Source organism: Phyllostomus hastatus, unplaced genomic scaffold (assembly GCF_019186645.2).
Source record: "Phyllostomus hastatus isolate PE091 unplaced genomic scaffold, TTU_PhHast_1.1 phas_contig_1162, whole genome shotgun sequence".
Taxonomy (NCBI): domain Eukaryota; kingdom Metazoa; phylum Chordata; class Mammalia; order Chiroptera; family Phyllostomidae; genus Phyllostomus; species Phyllostomus hastatus.
The window spans coordinates 1776977-1800040 of NW_025333537.1; the positions used below are offsets into that span (position 1 = coordinate 1776977).

Consider the following 23064-nt stretch of genomic DNA (forward strand, 5'->3'; position numbering starts at 1 on the left):
GGCGCGGGGTCACGGGCCTGCAGCTTTGCTAGACCCTGCTCCGCACCCCGTGTGAGGGGCCAGCAGTCCGCAGTGTGAGCGGGTGGCACTCGGCCAGGGAAAGCGGTCAAGCAACGTGTGGTATCAACCTCATTCCCTGGGAGGGCCGTGGAAGTCCAGGGCCGGCTGGGTCCTCCGTCCAACCCCCAGTTACCTCCAAGAGGATCAGAGGGAAGAGCCCTGGGTGGGGTCCCACGGACCTGGAGTTAAGCCTTCGTGCTGCCACCAGCTGGCTACAGGTCTTAGGCTCCCTGCCTTCACGTGGGTCATTGCAAACATCCCTGGAGTCAAGAAGCAGCAAGCAGGAGCTCAAAACGTAGGCCAGAGCGTGTGGGTCCGACCCTGGCTCCACACGTGCTAGCTGTGTTTCCCCGGGCGAGTGTCTTAACCTCTCTGGGCCTCTGTTTCCTCTTCTGTATAGAATGGGGATGTTAATACTCATCTCGTAGGACCAATGTGGAGGTTCATTGTATAAAGCACTTAGCAAACTCTGTCCAAGTTAATAATAAGAATCGTAAGAACACATGGGAAAGGACTTTATAAATAATAAAGTGCCATTTTCGTGTGTGAGAATTACTATTTGCCACGAGGCCCGGGAACACATTTACTGCTTTAAGGAAATGAAGTGTCTAGTTTAACATCAGATGGTTGTTTTACATAATCTTAAGTTTCCCTCTGGATGGAAGCGTCCACCCGGCCCACGACCGCGGCAAACCATGAAGTCCGCACACAGCACTGCGAATGGCCAGCGTCCTATTCCACTCCCCTCAGCTCCGTGCCTGTCTGATGCGAGACTGTGGGGGAAACATCCACACAAACCCTGCCCCTGTAACCTCGTCAGGCTGGCATGTTCGTCCCCACTACGGAGACGACCAGGCCTCGGGGAGGTGAACCGGCCCCAACTTGCCAGGCCAGTGCCAGCCTGTGACAAAAGTGAGCTGAGACCGAGACCTGGAGCCTAGCGTTCTTCCTAAGGAAAAATATCTGAAGGCGTCTTCTTGTAGAAATGATAACACGTTTCCAATGTCGGACTCTTCAGAGCTGTCCTACTGTGGGTCCCCTCTGCTGGGTGCTTACGGAATGACCGTGGCTTGGAGTCCTGCGTGCCCACTTGTCACCAATAGAGCCCAAGGGCTTTAACCTTCACCCTGGCCACAGAAGGGTGCCCCCCACCATGCTCCGCTGGCCTCCCCTGCCCTTAGGGACCAGGTTCTACCAATGCACGTGACTTGTAGTCTCTCTTGTCTGCTTTTCTGCTCAGAGGAAGAAATCGCTACCCAAAAGTCAAGGAGGCCTCATAGCCCAGGCACACTGCTTCCTCCCGTAACCCTTTCACCCTTGACCCCAGCCATATCTGACTTTTCTCCTCTCCCCAAAGCCAAGTACATCGGCTGCTACCTGGATGACACCCAGAGTCGGGCCCTGCGAGGCGTGTCCTTCTTCGACTACAAAAAGATGACTGTCTTCCGTTGCCAGGACAACTGTGCAGAACGGTAGGGCCCCGACGTCCCAGGCTCCATTCATCCCACAGCCCTTCCTCCTCAGGCCCCTGCCCGTGGTGGTCTTTCCCTTCCCGTGGGGGGGTGTGATGGAGGGGGAGCGGGCGGCCCCAGGAAAGGGCGCTGCCAGGGTGTGTGTGCATAAGTGTGTGTGGGTACACATGCGTGCAAATGAGTGGGATTGTTTGGGAATTGGTCTGTGGGGGGTTTGCAGTTGTGCAGTTGTGTAAGACTGTGCCAAGGAGTGAATTTGCAGGGTCCAGTGTACGTGCTTGGTTGTGTTTGTGAGCTTAATGCCAACACATAGCCATCTTTAAATGCGAATGGCTGTGCGTGCCGGAGTCCTTGTGAATGCATGGGCAGGGCTCCAGAACTGTGCTTGTGCATGGGGAAGCACAAGTGGGGGTTCGTGTGCATGCAGGTGTGAATCTGTGAGCGGGAGACATGTGAGGTGTCCTGGGGAAGGTGAGCAGGAACCTGGGCTTCTGGGGTAATTAATGGTTTCCCTGCAGAGAAACCCCTGGTTTTCCTCCCAGGGAGAGACCCTCACCTGTACGGACCATGTTTTTTAATAGAAGAAGAGAGTGATATTTGGGGTTAGAACATGCGCTGGAGCAGGGAGCTGACTTTCCGAGAGTGGATGAGCCCCCAAAGGGCTGGCGAGCAAGGATGGGACCCTCGCTCCTCAGGGGAACCTCTGCAGCCGAGATGTCCCCCCCGATTTTCCTCCACCACACGTGGGTGTGGGACCAGCTGGTTCCGGCCCCTGCCAGTCCCCATGTGGCTTCTTCTGTATACCCTTAGTTAGAGGGCTGCTCTTCAGCTAGATTTCAGGGGTTCTCAAGGGTGGCGGTCCTGTGGCAGAGCTGTAATTTTGATGCGATTGTGGGAGGATGCGAGTACCACATTTACCTGCACCACCATCTTGACCGGAAGCCTCACCTAGGAAACTTTATTATTTTTTTTTTAAAGATTTTATTTATTTATTTTTAGAGAGGGACGGGAGGGAGATAGAGAGAGAGAGAGAAACATCAATGTGCGGTTGCTGGGGGTTACGGCCTGCAACCCATGCATGTACCCTGGCTGGGAATCGAACCTGGGACACTTTGGTTCCCAGCCCGTGCTCAATCCACTGAGCTACGCCAGCCAGGGCTGGAAACTTTATTATTTAAAAAATAAAATGTTAATCCTTATTGGAGGAAATTTTTAAATTGATTTTTTAAAGAGTAAGGGGGAGAGAGAAAGAGAGAGGAACATCGATCAGTTGCCTCCTCTATACACCCCAACCAGGGATCGAACGCACAACCTAGGTATGTGCCCTGACTGGGAACTGAACCAGCAACATTTTGGTGTATGGGATGATGCTCCAACCAACTGAGCCGCTGGCCAGGATCACATACGAAACTTTAAAAACTCTCGCTGCTCAGGTCCCACCTGGACCAATGAAGTTAGCCCCTCAGGGAAGGGGGCCCAGATGCGGCATCCCATTTCAAGAGTAACCACAGAAGGGTTTCCAGGCCCAGCCAAGTCACCCAGACGTTTCCGAGTGCAGTGGGAGCCACGGGGGGCGGGGCTTTGGGCGGTGGAGAGGTGTGGTCTGTTTTCATTGTTGAGAGGTCCTTCCAGCCGAAGCGACAGCAGTGAAGTCAGGGTCAACAGATCCGGGGTGTGTGGAGGTAGGAGTCTGGGAGGGTCTCTCTCTGCAGCCGGCCCCCCGGAGTTCAGAGGGAGGGTGTGAGCTAGCAGTTCCCACCAGTTCCACCTCGTGTGACCAGTGCTGTGCCCGCTGCTCCCTGAGGAGCCCTCGTGGTTCTGGAGAAAGGCTCGGAGGCCACCATGGGTGGCACAGCGGAACGGGGCTCGTCCTATGCCCCTCCCCCACCCTGCCCCCGGCAGCCAGAGCCAGCGACACCCTGTTCGTCTGTCTACAGAATGGGTGCCCACGAAGAGCCCTTTTTAGGAAAAGATTCCATGATTATGGGGAAAAAAAAGGTGAAACCCCCACGGTGCCTGCATTTTTTTGTTTTAGGGGAAGGAATTTTTCACTTGGCTGGATAAGCAACTTCAGTTTTGCCCTCTTTCAAAGGGATGCACGAGTCCCTGCCTCCTCCCCTCGCTCCAGCTCCTCCCGAGGGACATAGCACATCATTCCTGGGGGTGTTTCCTGGAATCAAGGGGCTGGACTTTGCGGTTTATTTGGCTCATTGCTGCAGACCGGGAGGAGCAAGAGAGTGGGGTGGGGCAGCGGGCCCCAGGATGTGAGGGTGTGTGTGTGTGTGTGGTGTGTGTGTGCCACGTGCTGAAGGTGTATACAGGTGGGTGTCGATATGGGTGTGGTGTGCCTGTGAGCACAGGTGTATGGGAGTGTAAGACATCGGGCGGGGATGAAGGCAGGCTGGGGGTCCCTAGGGGTCATGGGCCCCAGAGCCCTCCTGTCCCCCAGGTGTCCACACTGGGTGAGTATCCTTGTCCCCGAGGTCTCCATGGTGGCAGCTTCCCTGGCCTGCCTGACAGCAGCCTCCCCCAGGGGTTACCTGTATGCTGGCCTGGAGTTCGGCGCCGAGTGCTACTGCGGCCACAAGATCCAGGCGGCGAACGCGAGCGAGGCGGAGTGCGACATGGAGTGCAAGGGCGAGCGCGGCAGCCTGTGCGGCGGCGCCAACCGCCTCTCCGTCTACCGGCTGCAGCTGGCCCAGGAGTCGGCCCGCAGGTGTACGTGAGTCGGCCCCTGCCCCTCGCTGCGGCTCCTTCCTCACCCCTCGCCCACCTACCTGCGTGTCTGCCCCGAGCCTCCCACCCCACCTCGGGCAGAGCCCTTTGCTCCAGTTACGTGGAGTGTCTCCACCTGCCCTCTTCTCTCCCATCCTGAGCTGCCTCCTGGACCAGGCACCCCTGCATCTGCACCCATCTTCCTCCTTAACAAACCGGGCCAGAGCCTGAGCGTGGCCTGTCCCTCCCGATTTTGTGAGAACAGATGGCCTCTAACGATGATAACAATGATGGTAACAGTGCCAACAGCCAACAGTGCATCTTTTCTAAGTGCCTTATATAGAATAGCGTACCTGATTTGCACACTGATGCTGGCAATAGGCACTGTTGGCCACCCACTCCCATTTCACAGATGAGGAAACCAGGGTTCAATGTTGCGTAAACAGCAGAGGATGTAAACCAACCCCAGAGCCTATGTCTTTGATGCTGAGCCCACAGCAGGATCTGCCTCACTTACCTTCCCTGCAGCCTATCCAGGCAGGGTAACATCCCATGTTTGCAACATCCCACTGCAAACTTTGCAGTGAGGGAACTGAGGCTTCGTGAATTTAAGTAAACCTGCCCAAGGCCACAGTCTAATTAAAGGTGACCTTCAGACCTATAAAAAGAGCGCTGGAGGATCCTCCTGGTCACCCTTCTGATGCTGTCAGGAGAGGCACAGGAATCCACGACCCATCGCTAACCCTGGGGCCAGCGCTTCCCAGACTTGAAGGTTGCCGATGAACCCCGCAGGGATCTTGTGAAAATGCAGATTGTGATTCAGTGGGTCCAGGTGGGATTCTGCATGTTTAAGGAGCTCCCGGGCGATGCTAGGCTACTGGTCTGGGGACCACACTTCCATCAATAATAAGGCCTCAGGCCCCAGTGGAGTCGACAAGGCCTGCCCGGAAGGTGGGCTCGGGCTTGGCAGAACTTCACATCTGCATGCACGCAGAGAGAGGTCTCTTCCCTGTGAATGCCATTGTGTATGAAACTCCATCGCTGGTGTGCTCGATAATGTGTTCTGTTTCTCAAGTGCCGTGTTTCTGAAGCCTCGTTCAAGCTTTGCTCTGCAGCAGGGTCAAGCAGGCTGCCAGTTTGCCAAGGGGCCGATTTTTGCAAACAGATGCCCCGCCCACCTCCCCACAAGTCTGAAAGCCCAGCTGGCAGAGGTGGCGTGTACATCCACGCTGGAGAATGTTCACACAGCGAGTTCCTGGTTTGGCCACTCGTGTAACGAGATTTTAATTTGATGGCAGATTTATCATCCTCATCACTGGACTCTATGCCAATATGTATGTTGTTTTGACAGTGACCTTGACCATCTGAAGAGATGGCCTTGGCTTCGTGGGTATTCAGAGGGAAAGCTGCCACCACTGAAACGTCCTAGTGGATGAGGCTGAGCCAGATAACGAAATCGGGGCTGTGTGTGCCACTCGCCAGATATCAGCCAGACGTCCCTCTGGTTAGCATTCAGATTGGCTGAACTACTAAGATCACCTGTAATTATAACATGCTCATTGAGCATCCGAGATTTTTCAATAAGCTGAAATATGTCGACACGCAAAGACCTGGGTGGTTGCTGGCGAGCAGCCCCTAAAGTGTCTAGTGGAGAGACAGGCCCAGGACCACTGGGCTCTGTTCGGGCAGAGAGGGTACACACAGGGGTTTGCAGGGACGCACTCTGCAGGAGGCAAGCCTTACACTAAGGAGATGTCAAGGTGAAAGGGGGGAACCATGCATTCTAGTCGTGAGCAAAAAAGTCTAGGGTCAGCTAAGATCAGGTGTCAAATGCTGTGTTGGAAGCACCTTCCTTGCTGATGTCCCATTTCACCGTTTTGGAAACTGAGGCCCAGAGAGCAGAAGTGGCTAAATTGAGCCTCCTTGGGGAAGGCTCCCAGAGGACGGCTGTTTGATTAGAGCCTTGAAAGACACATAAGATTTTGCCTGGTGGAGAGGAGGAGGCTATCCGGACTCCAGACAAGTTACCAGGAGGTAGGAGAGAGATCTAGGGAAAGAAAATAGAGTGTGCAAAGCCTAGAGGTGATTTCCGGAAGTGACAGGCAGGCGTGACTTTTTGGAGGCCACGGTGCCTCTTAGGGACTGAGTATGGGCTGGAACCCTGGTCTCTGACTTCTGGCTGGGAGCTCACTCACAATGGGGCTGTAGACCCCTGGGCCTCTTGCACTGGATTCTCTTTTGGGAGAATATTTTTTTAAATCTATTTATTTATTTTTTCCCATCACCATTTATCTCCCCCACCCCCTCCTCCACCCCCACCCACCCCTTCCCCCCACCATCACCACACTGTTGTCTGTGTGTGTGTGTGTGTGGGTGAGGGGGGGATTTCTTGCTCCAGTTTAACTCCTTTTTCTCCCTGACCCCTGATTCCTCCTCTGCCTTGTTTCCTGACTCTGAACAATATGGAATCTCCAATGTGTTTGTGCTGACCCAGGGGCACCCCGCCTTCCCGTTCCTAGGGTCTGATCTATACACAAATAAATGAGAAAGGGAGGCTTCCGAGTCACTGGCACGTGACACTGGCTTGTAATCCATCAGTCAAAGGAAGGAGCAGGCACCGCAGGAAGCAAGTAGGAGGGAAACCAGATTCTACTTGTAGGATCATTAGTTGGTTTTAACCCTGGGTTGTAATTGTGCACCCCTGAGCAGTGGCACAGAACCCTCCATGATTGTGAGGATTCAAAGGAATCCTGGGTGTCTCCCAAGCACCGCTCGGGCGGGTGGGGGACAGCCCTCCTCCGTGGGGAGGGGCCGGAGTGCTCCTGCAGCAGCCAGAGAATGAAAAGGCCAGCGGCGCAAATGCCTGCAGACTCCCTGCTGCTCTGCCTCGACACAGCCTCTCGGGCACGTGGACTCTTTGCCCTTGTTACAAAGGAACCGAGAAATGGACTTCCTTCTTGGTTGGATTACATTTTTCACAGCAGTTTGCTAAATGTGTCAGCAAGTGTAGCTCTCCTCCTGGGGGTAGAGGCCTGCTGGTGATTTGAGAACATTATGGCTTTATAGGCTGTTGCAAGAAATATCATTTGCATGAAAGATTATTGCAAGACTTGGGTTGCAAGGTTCGCTAGCACTATGCAGAACGCGGACATGTCAGGCCTGCGGGGTGGCTGTCCATGGTGCTGACCACCCTTTGGGACTGCCTGAGGCCCCCAGGACTGCAGACCAGCCTCTCCCAGGGCTCAGCCCTTTCTCCTCTTGGTTTTATTGTTGTTGTTTGTTTTTTTTTTCTTTTCTATCTTGGTGAAAGTATTATGAAGCTTACACTATCATGGGAAGAAATAGATCCTTGACCTATGGTTCACAATTCACATAGTGGATTTTGTCTACCATTGTTAGTTCTGGCAGGGTTTTATTTTTATTTTATTTTTTTTTGTCCTCCAAAATTAGAAGGGGAATTTTGTTCAGTGCTTGAGATTTATGCTCCCTGATACTCCATGCTAACCACTGCTGCTGAGGAGAGCCTCTGATGACCACGGAAAGTCACAGTTTGATGAATAGACCCAGTCTAGCTCCTCCTCTGCAAGGCCTGGAGGCCTCTCCTCACCCTTGATGTATGTCTGGGACTCCGGAATTTTATAATTCACATGGGCCTTCATGAATTATGCTATTGAGAACCAAGGAGATGACAACGAGGAGTTCTAGAAGTTTTTTTTCTTTTGTTCCCTCATGATGGGGGAGAATTGGTCAGCTGTTCTCCCTCCTCTAAGCAAAACCCAGGAAGGCTGTGGGGGCAATCTGACGTCAGGCATGGCTTCTATGTCAGCTGTCTCACGTACTTGCTGTGTTGGCTTTGGCCAAGCCGTGTATTCTCTTGGAGCCTCAAAGGCCTCATCTGTAAAATGGGGACAGTTCTGACCTTTCAAGACCACTGTGCCCACTCAGTGAGGTGCCATCGAGAAAGCGGCTAGTGCAGTACCTGATGTGGAGTCGTCGTGACCCACCCCGCCGCCGCTGCTTCCTAAAATGAAAACTCAATTCACTCTGAACAGCACCCAATTCAAGCTATCTGAACTCCCCCAAGCCCACAGGAGCCTTCGGCGGTGCCTAAAAATGGCTGGTTTGAATTCTCAGACAGGCTCTTTGTGCAATTCAGTCTCTCTCTGATTATAGGGAGCTGTTAGCAGCTCCCAGCTCGCTGCCTTTCTTCCTCACCTACATCTTTAATCCAGTTGAGCTTGGCCTAATTACCTGGGGGGTGGTGGCCTCTTTCACACCAAGGAGAACTCTTCCACACCCGCCTTTGAGCCAATGCCTGATGACATTTACCTCATTTTTTTTTAAAACCCAGAACAAAGAGATGATAGGACTTCAGAGACACTTGCAGCTGATTCTGGGCCATTCTTTATCTGCCCCCAGCAAAGAGAGTTGATAAACAATTGCTCTGCTCACCTCTTGCTAATAAAAAACCCAAGCTGCTGAGGCCATGCACCATCCCAGCTAGCCTGGCCATGAAGCGGTGACATTGTCAGAATGTGGGGCATGGCCTTTCGTGATCCATGGGCCCCTCCTGTGGGGGTGGGGGGGGCACAGGGTTTCTGGGAACTTCAGGCAGCTGGCATGGGATCTCTGGAGCTCCAGCATGGCAGAATTGGGCTGGCCCCCTGCAGAAGAGCAGAGAGGTGGGAAACGGGGATGTGATGTCCAGCAAGATTGGGGTCAAATCCCAACTCTGTTCCTCATTGGCTGTGTGACCCGGAAAAGTGAATGAGTCCTGTTCCATCCCAGGGTCTCTGCCTGCAAACCAGGGTAGGCTGTGGTGAGGATTAGCTGAGATACGGTGTGTGGAACACACTTAGCATGAATGGCACGTGGTGAACAGCTGCTATTTTAACCATTGCTGTCATTCTTTAGTGAGTGTTGGTCAGTAGGAAGACAATGCTCGGGGTCGCCGTTATTGCCCAAGGGCTGCGTACTGCACAGCCGGACAGACTGGCGGCCGTGGAGAACAGTGGCCCCGACTTCTGTGCAGGATTTCCCTCGTGGGTTAAAAAATGCCCGAAGACCCAAGATGTTGGTTGGGCTGCCCTAGAGACAAGGATGTGGACCTTGGTGTGCTTGAGAGGTGACCCCAGGATGCACCCGTAGGGGAGTGGGGAAGTGAGACAGGGGAGGGAAGAAGCCAATTCAAGGTCACTACTAAAGACAACTGAAGCTTCGTCCCACTGGGAAACCCTGGCAGATGGTGGAGACTGTGCTCCAGAAGTATCCCTCGTGGGGAGCAGAAGCCTGCAGTATTTATCTTCTCTTTGTCATCACCAGCTGAGGGTGGCTGCCAGGGTGATCGACTCCCTACAGGCCCTAAGGCCAGGTCCTGGGTGGGTGCTGAAGGTCACTGTCAGCCTGCACAGGGACAGTGAGTGCCAGGGGCATGCTGCTGGGGCTCTGCTGGCATCTGCTGCGTAGGAGCTGGCCGCCCTCCACACCTCACAAACAAGCCGTGGAGAAAGAAGTAGGAAGAGGTGCTGACTGAGTCCTGGTTGGGTCCGAGCGATGTCCTTCCAGCCCCACTGTGCAGGGTAGATATGATGATCCTTGTTTACAGATGAGGAAAACGAGGCTCAGGAGGTGAAGACACCTGCCAGGGACACAGAGCTGAGTAAGTGGCTCACCCAGGGTCGGTCTGAATTTAAAACCAACGCCCTTTCCACTGGGCAGCAGAGCTGTTGCCAACAGCAAGCAGTCTGCTCACTGCAGTGGAAGTTGTACATTCTATCAGAGACAGTGTTAGCTGGGAAGGTCAAGGGATCCAGGCTGGCCGCTTCTCCTTTGTTTGCCACCATGGGAGATGAGGGGGCCTCTCACACTGGTGGGGAGAACCAGGGGACCCATCTTACAGATGGAGGAAGTGAGGGGAGAAGGAGGATTCGGCGTCCTGACTGCCATGCATATGCTCAGTGTCCTGACCACCAAGCCATAACGGAGGGCGACCTGCAGAGAGAAGTGGCCTTCATCGTGTTGCCCTGATCCCCAGGAGTCCAGCCTTTCTGCTGGACACCCTGAAGCCTCCGCAATCAGGCGGTTTCCTCCCAACGGCAGACACAGGCGGGACTATAGGAAGGTCCCACAGCCAACAGGTTAACCGCTCCTGGAACCAGCTTCCCAAACCTGTTCCCTTCCCCACCCCAGCACACACCTTGACCAAAGAGAGACTCCACAGCCGTAGCTCCTGATCCCCCCCCCTCCCCCCGCCCCGTCTCTGGCCCTTTAAGACTTCTGAAAACCTCACCTTATTTGGCATTCAGAGCACTCCGCTCAGCCCTCTTCTCTGAACTGGGAGGGTCAGGGACTTCTCAGCAGACGCTTAAATGCCGAAGGAGGACCCACCACAGCAGAGCTGGGCCTAAGAGACTTCCTTCCTCCCCACCCTGGCAGCCTGGCCTCTGCCATCTGGGTGGGCAGGAGAGAAATCCCGTGGGGAGAGGCTGGAGCAGGGTCTCACTTCCTCCTCCCCTTCCTTCTCCTTGGAGTCTGAGGGCAGCAGGCCAGGGGACGGAGTCACAGACCTTTGCCTGCCACTCCGCTGTGCTCGCAGCTCCCGAGGCCGGTTCAAGTCCGTCTCCGAGCATACTGTTCAGTGTTCACGGCTCCATTCTAGAGGTGAGAACACCGGAGCTCCAACAGCAGAGAAAACCCGTGCCCAAGGTCCAAATGTGAGGAAGGGAGGGGCTGCCGCGGTGGACACTGGGAGGACGAGAAGCCGGGGAGGCACCAGAGCTCCTGCCTGCCAGGAGGCTGGTCTTCTGAGAGCGAGGCTGGTGTCGCATCACCCGGTGGCCGCTGTTGGCATCCAGCTGAGACTTGGGGCTTCGTGGAGGTTCACCAGCGCTGCTTCGGGCTTCCCACCTCCCCACCCTCGCTCTGCGTGGTGCCTTCTCTGAGCAGCCTTACCTCTTCCTTGGGGGCACTGATCCTCAGGATGACTGATGAATGTATAGGGCCTCCCTCTGAGCATCCTAGGCCGTGAGACAGGAGACTGTCCCGTGTCCCCCCTTCCCGGGTCATGAGTGGCATTCTGGGTGGGATGGCTCCTCATCTGGGGGAGAGTGGAGAGCTGTCCTGTATGGAAGAGAATCACTGTGTAGCCCAACCCCCACGCCCTGCCATTCATATGTGGGAAACTGAGTCAGCCACACCCTGACCACCCCAACCACCACCTCCACCTCTCACCAGCCTGGAGCCGGGCGTGGGGGAAGTGGAGGAGATAGCTTTGGATGTGTGAAGCCTCCAGCATGTTCTGGAAATCAGCCGCTTAGCCCAGTTCCAGATGTCTTTGCTAGATTGGCCTCCACAGTGAACCACTTCAGGCTACTGGGGGCCAGGTGGTAGGAATAATCGCTAGGATGCCTTTGACAGCTGGAGTTTAAAATTATCCTCCCTAAACTCCCTCTCCTCCCCTATCTTTCTGCCCAGGGCAGTAATTTCTTAGAAATCCCTTATCCTTTATTCTGCACACGCGTATGATGGGAATGCACATGCTAAAAACGTGCTTTACACTATACAGGCACCCAGACACAGGATGGAGAGAGGTATATGGTTTTGCAACTCACTGCACTTGTTTCCGAGGGTTAACAGTTTGTCCAGCGGGTTTTTTGCAAGTGGCAGGGACTCAGGTTTGTCACATAACGTCCCCTCTCGAAGCCCCGCCTCTCTCGTCTGTGAAGCGAGAGTGGACTGCAGACCTTGCAGAGTTTTCAGGAAGGTCAGTGATGTTTGGTAAGGTCTCAGCAGAGTGGGTCACGCATAGTAGGTGCTCAATAAACGTGCCTGCTTGGTGCTCCTGGTTTTGACGCACGCTGCGCCAACAGCGCCCGTTGTTTTACGCGAAAGCTGTGCTTCTGGAGAGGTGGGTACGACCCCCCTCTGAGAGCAACGGAGCCCGTTTCAAATGGGCCTCAGGAGCCTTTCCATAAATTCGACAGGAGGGCCACTTTTTTTGCAGTTTGTCTTTATTACCTTAAAAAATACACGTTCACCATAGAAAAAGAAAAGCTTCAGAAAATGATGAGAATGAAAATCGCCTGTAATCCTACTCTTGCCAGTCGGTGGTTTTCCAGAGAAACAGAACCAGAAGGACGTTAGGTAGAAGGACAGGCGGGCAGACAGAGGGAGAGACAGTGGAGAGGTTTACATTTATTTAAAGAGCAGACTCACATGACGGGGAGCTGGCAGGCCCGGAAGCTGTAGGGCCGGTCAGTGGGCTGGCCACACAGGCAAGGGTGGACACTGCAGTCCAGACACAGAAACCCTTTTGCTCTGGGAAACCTCCGCTTTGGCTCCTAGGGCCTTCAACTGATTGGGCGAGACCCACCCACTTCTTTGAAGGAAATCTCCATAAAGTCAACCAATTGGTATATTTCCAGCTTGGGTTATTTCAAAGGGAGTCCCTCCCACACATCAGTCCCTGGGAGCCCGCAGGTGCTCAGCAGACTCCCGAGGCCCAGAGGGTGCCCCCTAAAGCCTAGGATGAGGGGAGCGGAGGGCCACCCTGGGGCTGCGAGCAGGGCAGGGTGTTCCCTCCGTCGTCAGGTGCTCCGCCCTCTCCGCCATCACTGACGTGATGAGATCACGTCAGTCCTCCAGGCACCTCTCGGCTCCCTGAATGGGGGACACTGTGGCCCAGCAGCTCAGGGGCCCGGACTGCCAACAGAAACACCAGGATGGAGGAGAACATTGACTCAGCTCGCTCACTCACCTCCATTTCATTCACTGTGTGATCTTGGGCAAGACTCTTGCCTTCTCTGGGCCTGAGTGTAAAGTGCCGCCGTCGGAAGGTGGTTCCCCCAGCCTCGATCTGACGACGCCCTCTCCCTCTGGCCCTCCAGATGGAAGCGCCGTCTTCCGAGGCTGCTTCCGCAGGCCCGACAACCTCTCCCTGGCCTTGCCCGTGACGGCCGCCATGCCGAACATGTCCGTGGACAAGTGCGTGGACTTCTGCACGGAGAAGGTGAGACGGGGACCCCAGGGGTGCAGCGTGGAGTGGCTGGAGGAGCAGGGTGCCTGGCTGGACAGGGAGGTCACGGCTGAGATCTGTGACATGGGAGAGGGGCGTCTCATGTCCTGTAGGTCCGAGGGGTAGGAGTTCTCGCCCTCTGAGGAAGTGCGTTTGTTCCAATGGTGAGGAACACCCAGGAATGAAGGTGATGTTTGAACTGGGTCTAAAAGCATGAGTAGAAGATGGCCAGGTAAAGGCGAAGACCATCCCACCTTGGGTCAGAGTGAGGTCCCCATCACTGGAGGTGTTCAAGCCGGGAAGGGCAGGCATGGCACCCAGAACTTTGAGCACTGGAGAGCCGTTGGCCCGGATGATCTGTGGGGTCTTTCTCAGCAGAAGATCCCTGATGATCAACTGTGTGCTCTTCCTCTCTCGCCAGACAGTGAACTCCACGGGGAGTGGGGGTGGGGCCTTAAACACCTTGTGCCCCACCCCCTAATTCCCAGCACAGAGCAAGGCACGTCACCGGCCGTGATGTCTGAGGAGCCCCCTTCCTCACTCAAGATGAGCTAAGTACAGGAGGGTCCAAAGGAGAGCAGCCCCTCCCCCACCACACCGTGGCCCATTTCATTCACTCACTCAGCAAGTGTTTAATGAGGACCTACTTTGTCACAGACCCTGTGCTCAGCGCTGGGGATGCAGAGTCATCCAGGTTGCAGCCTCTATCCTCAGGATGCTGGCATTTGCTGGGGGTCTGCCTGTGGCCCCTCCTGGGTGCTGAGCCCACACCCCGACTCCTGAACGCCCCCGCCTGTTCCAAGTTGTCACTGTCCCAGAGGCTCCCACCCCACGAAGCCCCTCTTGAGAAGACGGAGAGGCCATGGTGTCTCGGAGGCGGCTGTGCACTGAGCACCTGCTCAGCCCGCCCTCTGCCCCGCGGGTCACTGTTTTCTCACAACAAGACCAGGGGCTGGGGGTGTTCATCCCCATGTGGCAGATGGCAACACCAAAGCTCAGACAGGTGAAGTCACTCGCCCAAGCTCACAGCACCAGCATGGGGCAGGGCTGGGACCGCCTCCTGGGACCAAATCCATGCTCTTCATTCCTGAGCCACCCCAGAGACCCGCAGAGAGGCTCCAAGAGCCATTCAAGGGCAGCCGGTGACATCAGGCCACCAAGCATCTCCTGAGCCCTTGCTCTGCTCCTAAGAGGCGCCCTGGAAAGTGGGGGCGAAGTTCATGAGATTAAAGGTTTGACCATCATAAGGTCCAGCTCACTGTCTTGGGCAGGAATTCCTCCACCACCCACCACAGCATCCCCCTCCCCAGCCCTCTGCTGGGCATCCCTTGTCCCTGAGGCCCTGAAGGACCCTACAGATCAGCCGGAGGTGGGGGACAAACACACGTGGGACAGTGAGGTCGCAGGGCAGACCAGTGTAACGAAGGGTCAGAAGGCCCTGCCGCGTGCAGGACCGGAGGGGCTGTGGGCGGGCAGGAAGGCCCCTCTGCAGAGCGCCCCCTTCCAGCTTTCTCCGGTCTCCTCAGGGGCCAAGGAGAGACGTGGAGTGGTCAGTCCACCGAATGTGGGCGGGGGAGCAGGGCTGCTGTGCCCAGGGTGGAGGGTCTGAGGATTACAGAGTCACAGGAGACTCCAGTGTGTCGCAGCAGTAAGAAAGCATCCTTGGTCAGGGCCCAAGCTGACCCACCTCCTCTGCTCCTCCCACTCCCCTCCCCTTCCCTCCCCTCCCCTCCCTACCTCCCTCCACCCACCCCCCCCTCTTCGGCTAGGAGCTACAGTTCATATTTAACACCTGCTAAACAAGACACCAAACCTACTCTGGCAAAACTCACGGGGCCCAGCCATATAAGGGCGACCTTGGCTTGTTACCAGATTATTCCAGGAGCAGCTCTGGGGGAAATGCAGGCCTGTGGGTCTTGGCTAGAGGCAGACTGGACCAAGGACAGTCCCCTGCCCTCTGGATCTCAGGTCCCTCCTGCTGCCACTTAGCTGTTCCACAGAACAAATAAAGCAATTAGGAGCCTCTCTCCCAACAGAGACTGCGGTGTGCCAAGGTCCCAGCATCCTCTTTAGCCTAAAAGAATGGTTTCAGACAGCTCTTCCCAAGGCGTGGGTTTCGTCTCGCTGTCAGGCCGGGGGTGTTGACCGTGGGGGTCACACGCCGTGAGAAAGGCATTCGTCTTCCAGTTTCTTTCAAGTCCTCCAGCGGAAAGCTCATCTCAGTGCCAAAGTGTCTTTAACACCTCTCCTCCCGCAACTAATCTCCCTCTCGCAGGAAGAAAGGAGCTGACACGGGGCTTGGTCTTGGCAGGCGGAGTGCCTTAGTTAGAATTTAATTACACTGTTGTGTGTCTATAGTATTTGCATGGATAGTATGGAAATGACCAAGGTGCAATACTTGTCCCCAGGTGCTCCTTGTGGGAGCGACACAAAGTTTCCTCGGAAAGTGAAGTCCCAAAAGGCGAGTGGACCTGGAGGAAACAAGTCAATGAATGTAGCACAGGGGACAGAGAAGGAGACGGTCACTGCGTGAGGCGACATGCATGTTAATTAGCTTAATGGTGCCGGTTAATTTGCCGTGTATACATTTATCAAGATAGCAAGTTGTACACCTTAAACCAGGGGTGTCAAACTCATTGTCACCGGGGGCCACATCAGCCCGACGTTGCCTTCAAAGGGCCGAATGTAATTTCAGGACAGTATGAAAGTGACTGCTCCTTACCTAGGGGTCAGGAGCTCTACATGCGGCCCTTTGAAGGCAACCGCGAGGCTGATGTGGCCCCCGGTGACAATGAGTTTGACACCCCTGTTTTAAATGTACACAGTTTTTGGTTGTCAATTATACCTCGCTGAAACAGGAAGAAAACAATAATGCAGAAGCTACGGCGATGGGGCCAAATGGTGAAAGCTGGGTTCGCGGGTGAAGTCTGGGGACCCTCAGGTTGGGGGGAGCGACAAGGAAGGGAATGATACAACTGCTGCCCTACGGTCACCGTCTGGCTGTCTGGGGACTGAGCGGTGTTCTTCTTCTTCCTCTTGTTCTCCCCGTCCACCCCCAGGAGTACCCGCTGGCGGCGCTGGCGGGCACCGCCTGCCACTGTGGGTTCCCCACCACGCGGTTCCCCCTGCACGAGAGGGAGGATGAGCAGCTCTGTGCCCAGAAGTGCAGCGCGGAGGAGTTCGAGAGCTGCGGGACTGCCAGCTACTTCGTCGTGTACCAGACGCAGGTCCAAGGTAGGCCAGGCCGCCCCCACAGGCCCCCAGGTGCTGTCCTCCCGCCCAGAGGTGCCCTGGTCAGTCCATGTCACACCGCCCAGACCGCGCAGGCTGGAGGGCGGAGGGCAGAGGGCCGAGCCGGCGAACTTGGCCAGACTTAGAGACCCTGGATGGGCGACAGAGGGTCCCAGGCAAGAGGGTGTGGGTTCTAAGGACCCTCAACGGTCCCCCTCATACTGAGCCCCCCCTTGGTGGCTCTTTTCTTGAAACGGAGGCGGTGACACTGCGTGGAAAGACATCTGGGCTGGGAGGGGGGGACCTGGGTCTCCAGCGTAGACCCACCCACTGCACGGTCCCGGGCAAGTTGCTTCCCCTCTCCGGGCCTCAGTGTCTCCCTCTGAATTGTGCCTGTGAATTGTTGACTTCCAAGGGCCCTTCCAATTCCAGGATTCTGTAAATGCACCTGTAAGTTCTTTTTTTCTTTCTCTCGCTCAGTCCCCCTTCCCGCTTCTGTCCTTCCTTTGCTGGTGGAACCCACACTCACTGCCCATCTCCTCCTCTGTCTCTTGGGGCCACCAGACCGCAATAATGATGGCGCTGGCACTGGTGGTGGTGGTGGCATCTAGGGTTTCTCAAGAGCTGCCTCTGAGGGCTCTCTGTCCACACCAAGCATGTGTGGAGCCCTCTGTTTGCTTTTCCCCCTCGGCCCTCCTATTGCGTGGGAGCCACCATTATGCCCACTTTACAGGGAGGGAAACTGAGGCCCAGAACAGTTAAGGGACTTGCCTGAGGTCAGGCTGTTTATAAAGTGTCTAGATGAAACTCTTCTCTCCTGATGGGAACATCACAAAACGTGGGGGGCCCTTTAGAGGTGCCTTGTCAGGACCCTCAGCCCAAAGGGAACCCCGAAGGAGTACCCCAGGATCTGAACACACTGACCGTGGACCGTGCCCCGGGGCCCATGCCCAGCCTCGCCTCACCGGTGCTGCGAAGCCCACAGTCAGCCTAGGACCGGGGCGATGTCGCTCGCGTTCACAGGGGGCAGGAGCACACGGCGGTGGGCACCGGCCACAGTAACACATCCACGAGGGCGATTCGCCTTCAGGTCTCCGGCTCCACTGCCCCTGCTACCGACCCCTGCCCATAGCGCAGAGGACACTCCCCACGCCCTCTGAAGCCCGGAGAGCCAGCAAAACCCCACGGGGCTGGACCGCCTTTTCGCCCCCAGAAACCAGGCGGCCGCGCACACGGCTGGGCAGGCCAAGCACTGCACAGGCACAGCCTGCAGGGAAAGAGGTGCCCAAAGGCCGGCCGTGCTCTGCCCGTCACTCGGGGCACCCTAGACACGGCAGCACATCCACCTGGGAAGGAGGCGGCTCCTTCTGATTCTCACAAACGTGCTGTAAGACCTAGAGACCGCCCCCATAGCCCATCCCCTGTTTGGCCTGAGGGGCATCCCAGTGATGGGCCCTCGTGGCTGCTTCCCAGGTGGTTACAATCCCAAAGAGCGGTGGGGCCTTGTTTAGCAGGCGTGGCCCTGGGCTCTGTTCCCCCTGCGGCAAGGAAGCAGCGGTGTTCCTGGGCTTCCAGAAGTGTCGCTGGGTCTGTGAGGCTGGGAACTGGGTTGTCCCAGCCTGAGGGGAGGGTCCCGCACAGAGTAATTATCCCGTGACCCGTTTGATGCGGATAAAACAGACACTGCAGCCCTGTCAATAGCGGAGAACCAGGCCCTCATCAGTGGGTCTGCTCGGTCCCAGGGCCCTGCCCCCAGGTCATCGCTGACCTTCAGTTTTTCTGTGTCAGGCTTTGCACTGGGGACGTGGAAGGGAGAGAGAGGGAAAGAGGGGGAGAGGGGGAGAGAGAGGGGGAGAAACTTCGATTTGCTCTTTCGCTTATTGGTGCATTCGGTAGTGGTTGATTCTTGCGTGTGCCCTCCTGGCGGGGGATCTAACCTGCACCCTTGGCCTAGTGGGGATAATGCTCTACCCCCTGAGCTACCCGGCCAGGGCCTCGCACTGGGAGGTTTGGGGGTCATGTGACATCATCAGACTGCAAGAACCTGGTGCACTGTGGCTGCCTTTATTGAGCACCTCCTGTGTGCTAAGTCCTGATGTTCTTGGGGGAAACAAAATAATTATGGAGCACCTACTGTGTACCATGTACTGTCTAAACTACTTAGACTGAATTAACTCATCTAATTCTCACGATAGTCCAGTGATAGAGGAGCTGTTATTGTTATCATGTTACAAATGAGGCAGCTCGGCACAGAGAGGTTAAGTAGCTCAGCCAGCGTCACACAGCGAAGGTAGGGCAGAGTTGGGATTCAGATCCAGGCAATCTGGGTCCCAAGATTTCACTCGTAACCACAGCATCTCAACATACATTGCAAATACCTCACATGTGTTACTCACTTAATCCTGTAAAGTTCACTAGCCCCATTGTACAGGCGAGGAAACTGAGGCTCAGAGAGGTGAAGTGCCTTGCCCAATGCCACACAGCTAGGCCGTGACAACCCTGGATTGAAACCCGGGTCTGTCTGATGCCAAAGCTGCACAAAATACTGCCTCTGGCACTGCTTTGGTTTGCGGAGCTTAAGAGCCAACTTAACTTTCTTTTTTTAGCGCTGAGAACAACAGCTCTTACCCTGGAGTTGGCTTTGGCCTCCCGGGCAGTGTTGGAAAGGAGAATCCTGTTTTCCAGGGACATTGAGGGCCTAGCGTCTTCCTCATTCCCAGCATGTGACTATGACAAAACGCGAAACCTCCAGAAAAATCAGAAAGAATTACACAGTGACCACTCGCGTGCTTGTCCCATAGATTTGACATGTGTCAACGTTTTGCTACATCCCCTTTTCTGTCCCTCCGTTTCTCCGTCCTCACTCTTTGGCAGCGCTTCGAAGTAAGTTATGAACATCATCCCTCTTCAGCGCGTGTGCCGTTAATTATCATTCACTGTTTGCTTATGATTTCCTGAAGTCGCATTTACACAGAGCCGGCTGCACGGACTTGAGCTGCATTGTTCAGTGACATCTGAGTAATCCGCAGCCTCATCAAATGCTCACCAGAACCGTCCCGCAGGACTCTGCGCATCTAGGCTCCTTCTCGCGGCGTGTTCCCGTCAACGCCATCCCCAGACGCCCACTTGCCTTCGACAGAGAGGACTTGGTTTACTTCTCTGGAAGCCTGTTCTCCCCGAGCAGACAGGGGGCACAGTGGGAGGGGGCCGGGGCCCTTGGTGGGCAGCCGCCGTCGCTTGGCGCTCCCACTGGGAGCCCCGTGCTAACACTCAATGCGCTTTCTCGCATTTAACCCTCCTAAGAGCCCCAGGACGCTGACCATTCCACAGTCCCATTTCATAGGTGAGGAAACTGAGGCTCAGACCCATCCTGCTTCTGAGGTCTCCCAGCAAGTAGTGGCGGTATTGGAAGTTAAATCTAGAAGTTTTAACTGCTCCCCTGAAAGACTGCTGTGAGAAATCGGCGTAATCAAAGTAGGATTCCAGTAGCGACAGATGACACAGAGCAGGAAGTATCGGGGTACCACCCTGGAGGGAACTGTAAGGAGGGCAGAGTAATGGGTGCTATTGGATGTGCTGAGTGGCCCAGCGAGGGGGGGCCGGACTGAAGGTCCCTGGTGACTATGGCAGGAAACGGAGTGGGGGCGTGGACAGCTCGGCCAGCCGTGTGAGTGGGAAAGGGGCGAGGGGAGGATGGTTGCTGGGGCAGGGTTTTCGGTGATGGAGCCCTTTGCTCATGTCTGCCTGCTCACGCGATGGGGCCCGCTGAGAGGGAGGGAAAGGAGATGAGGGGAACCAATGGAGCAAGGAGACCAGGGAGGGGGTGAAAATGGGGTGGGGATGCTAGAGCAGGGCACAGCCCCCTCTTGCATGTGAGGGGCAGGGGAGGAAGAGAGGGTGGAGGCAGAGCAGCCTTGTGAGGTCAGGGGTGTGGAAGCCGGAGCAGGGGAGGGAGGTTCGCCTGCGCCCACTTCATGCTCAATAACGACGGAGGTCAGTGGCCCAAAGTGAAAAAGCAAGACTGAGACTGAAACTCCAGGATTCTCTCCTGTTCCTTGTCCACCGCAAAGCCCCCTATGCTGGCCGCCCCCTCAGCTGACCGCCACTGTGCCTTCTGGCTCCGGGAGGGGCTGCCCGGGAGATGCCGAGGTGCACCCTTCCCACGGGCTCTGACGGCAGAGGCGGAGAGTCAAGAGGATCAGAATGCAGAATGGTGCTCACCTGTCCCAGCCCATTTTACAGATGTGGAAGTTGAGGGCCAGATAGAAATAACTACCACCCCTTTTGAGCACTGTAGTGTGTGAATACATTACATGCATTATTCCGTTGAATTCTTACAAGATCCGTACAATGTAGATACTATTCTTACCCACCTATCCATCCAATCACTGTTGCATCCAGCTACCCACCCAGCTGTCACCTGCCCATTCATCCACCCACCTATCCATCCATCCATCTAACCACCCATTCACCACCCCATCTATCCATGTACTCATCCATCCGTCCATCTGTCCATCCATCCACCTATCCATCCATCCATCTAACCAACCATTCACCACCCCATCTATCCATGTACCCATCTCTCCATCCATCCATCTGTCCATCCATCCAGCTACCCATCCATCCATCCATCCATCCATCCATCCATCCAGAAAACATTTACTATCTCTGCTATATGCCAGCTACTGTGGAAAGTACTGGGGAATCATCAAAGCACAGTATGGCAGGGTTTCTGACCAAACAAATAATTTTTTAATTACTGCTGTGATAAGTGACATGAAGGGGATGGACACAGTCCACTAGCGATAGCCCAAGGGTCAGGAGAGGAAGGAGCACCAACTCAGCAGAGAGTGGGAGGATGGGAAGCAGTCCCCCTGGCGAGGGCAGGTGAGGGCACAGCTGCCTGAAGGCGCTGAGTGGGGAAGGAGCAGAGCACAGGTGAGGGGACAGCAGGGGGCTGGCAGGTGGGGGCGGGAGGGGGAGCGGGTGAATGGCTGGGATGAGCCTGGGAGGATGCAAGGGCCGGACCACACAGGGCCTGGAGGCCGAAGCAAGAACCTTGGACTGGCTCGCGCGTAGATGGACACCATTTCAGGGGGTTAATCTGGAGGAAAGTTGGGGACAGGAGAAAGTGACTTACAGCGATGGGGGAAACTGAGGCAGTAGAGAGGACTCATTCTCCTAGCTGAGTTCTATTGAATCCCTACTATGTGCTAATCCCATCATCTCACCAACCCTTGTTATCAACTCATAAGGGAGGAACCATTTCCCCCATTTTACAGATGGGGAAACTGAGGCCCAGAAGAGGTTCCATCACGTGCACTGGGTTGAAAGGCCGAGAAGCAGCATGCATGAGACTCACACCCAGGTTTTGTCTGACCCTGACCCTGACCGTGCCCTACCCTTTGCAGACAACCGCTGCATGGACAGAAGGTTCCTCCCAGCCAAGTCCAAGCAGCTCATCGCTCTGGCCAGCTTCCCAGGCGCCGGCAACACGTGGGCTCGCCACCTCATCGAGCTGGCCACCGGCTTCTACACCGGCAGCTACTACTTCGATGGCTCCCTCTACAACAAAGGTGAGGAGGCTGCCTGGGCTCAAAAGAGCACCCTGGGAGGGCATGGGAATACCCTTCCTGAGCACCTACTATGTGCTGCTCCGCTCACCCGACCATGTTTATTGAGACCTACTATGTGCTCGGTACCTTCCTTTTGCTTATATCCCACAAATGTTTCCAGAGCATCATGTCTTGGGTATCACACCTGTCTCTATTCAATAATGGGCATTTATCAAGTACCTACTATGTGCCTGGTACCTTCCCTCCATTTAGATCACTGCAAGCCTTCCTTGAACACTGACTCTGTGCAGGGACCTCACCACAGACCCTCACTGACGAGCAACTCTGCTGTACGCAGAGGTCTGATAACTATGTTCACTCTGAAGACGTTTTTCGAGTATCGACTGCTGTTTGTCAGTGTCTCATCTGCATTTACGTCAATGGCGTCGGTTCCGTGGCTGCTCTGTTTTCACTCTGTTCACAGACGTTGGCTCAACAGTGCCATGTCCTAACGCACTTCCCAAGCTCACTTTCCCAGCAGCCATGTGTGGAGTGCCGGCTGTGGGCCAGGCACTTGGTGGAGGTTCCGGTGGCCACAGACGTTCTCTTGGCCACCCACCCGGTGCCAGGGGGTTTGTCAGGTGCTCTGTGTCTGTTTAACCCTGCACAGCCACCCCGGGAAGATGTTGATACCTTTTCCCAGGTAGGAAAACCAGGGCTCGGAGAGGAGAGACATCACTTGCCCAAGGTCACACAGATCTTTTTCAGTGGGCTGATCGGGGGTCACAGCCCAGGGTTTTCTCACTTCGAAGCCCACATCCATCATCTCACCACACAGGCAAGAAGTCCCTGGGGTTTTGCAAGTCTCAGGTGAGGTGCCCATGGGGTGTGAAGCCCTCTTCCAGGCACGGCAGGGGTATTGGGGAAGCCGTAGCTCTGCCTGGGAAGGGCTTTGAGTTTCCGTGTGAAACAGCCCTTGTCCGTGGGTCTCTGTGTCTGCTAACCAGAGGATGACCAC

General features: G+C 55.5%; 1 protein-coding gene across 2 annotated transcripts in view; it reads left to right on the forward strand.

Moving 5' to 3' along the window:
- WSCD2 (WSC domain containing 2) overlaps window positions 1-23064 on the forward strand; it is a 95257-nt gene that overhangs the window by 58232 nt on the left and 13961 nt on the right. For both annotated transcript variants that reach the window (XM_045846256.1, XM_045846265.1), the window contains exons 3-7: window positions 1418-1532; window positions 4066-4250; window positions 13133-13254; window positions 16320-16494; window positions 21903-22067. In XM_045846256.1, the coding sequence (XP_045702212.1) occupies window positions 1418-1532; window positions 4066-4250; window positions 13133-13254; window positions 16320-16494; window positions 21903-22067 (762 nt within the window). The remainder of the gene's footprint in view (window positions 1-1417; window positions 1533-4065; window positions 4251-13132; window positions 13255-16319; window positions 16495-21902; window positions 22068-23064) is intronic.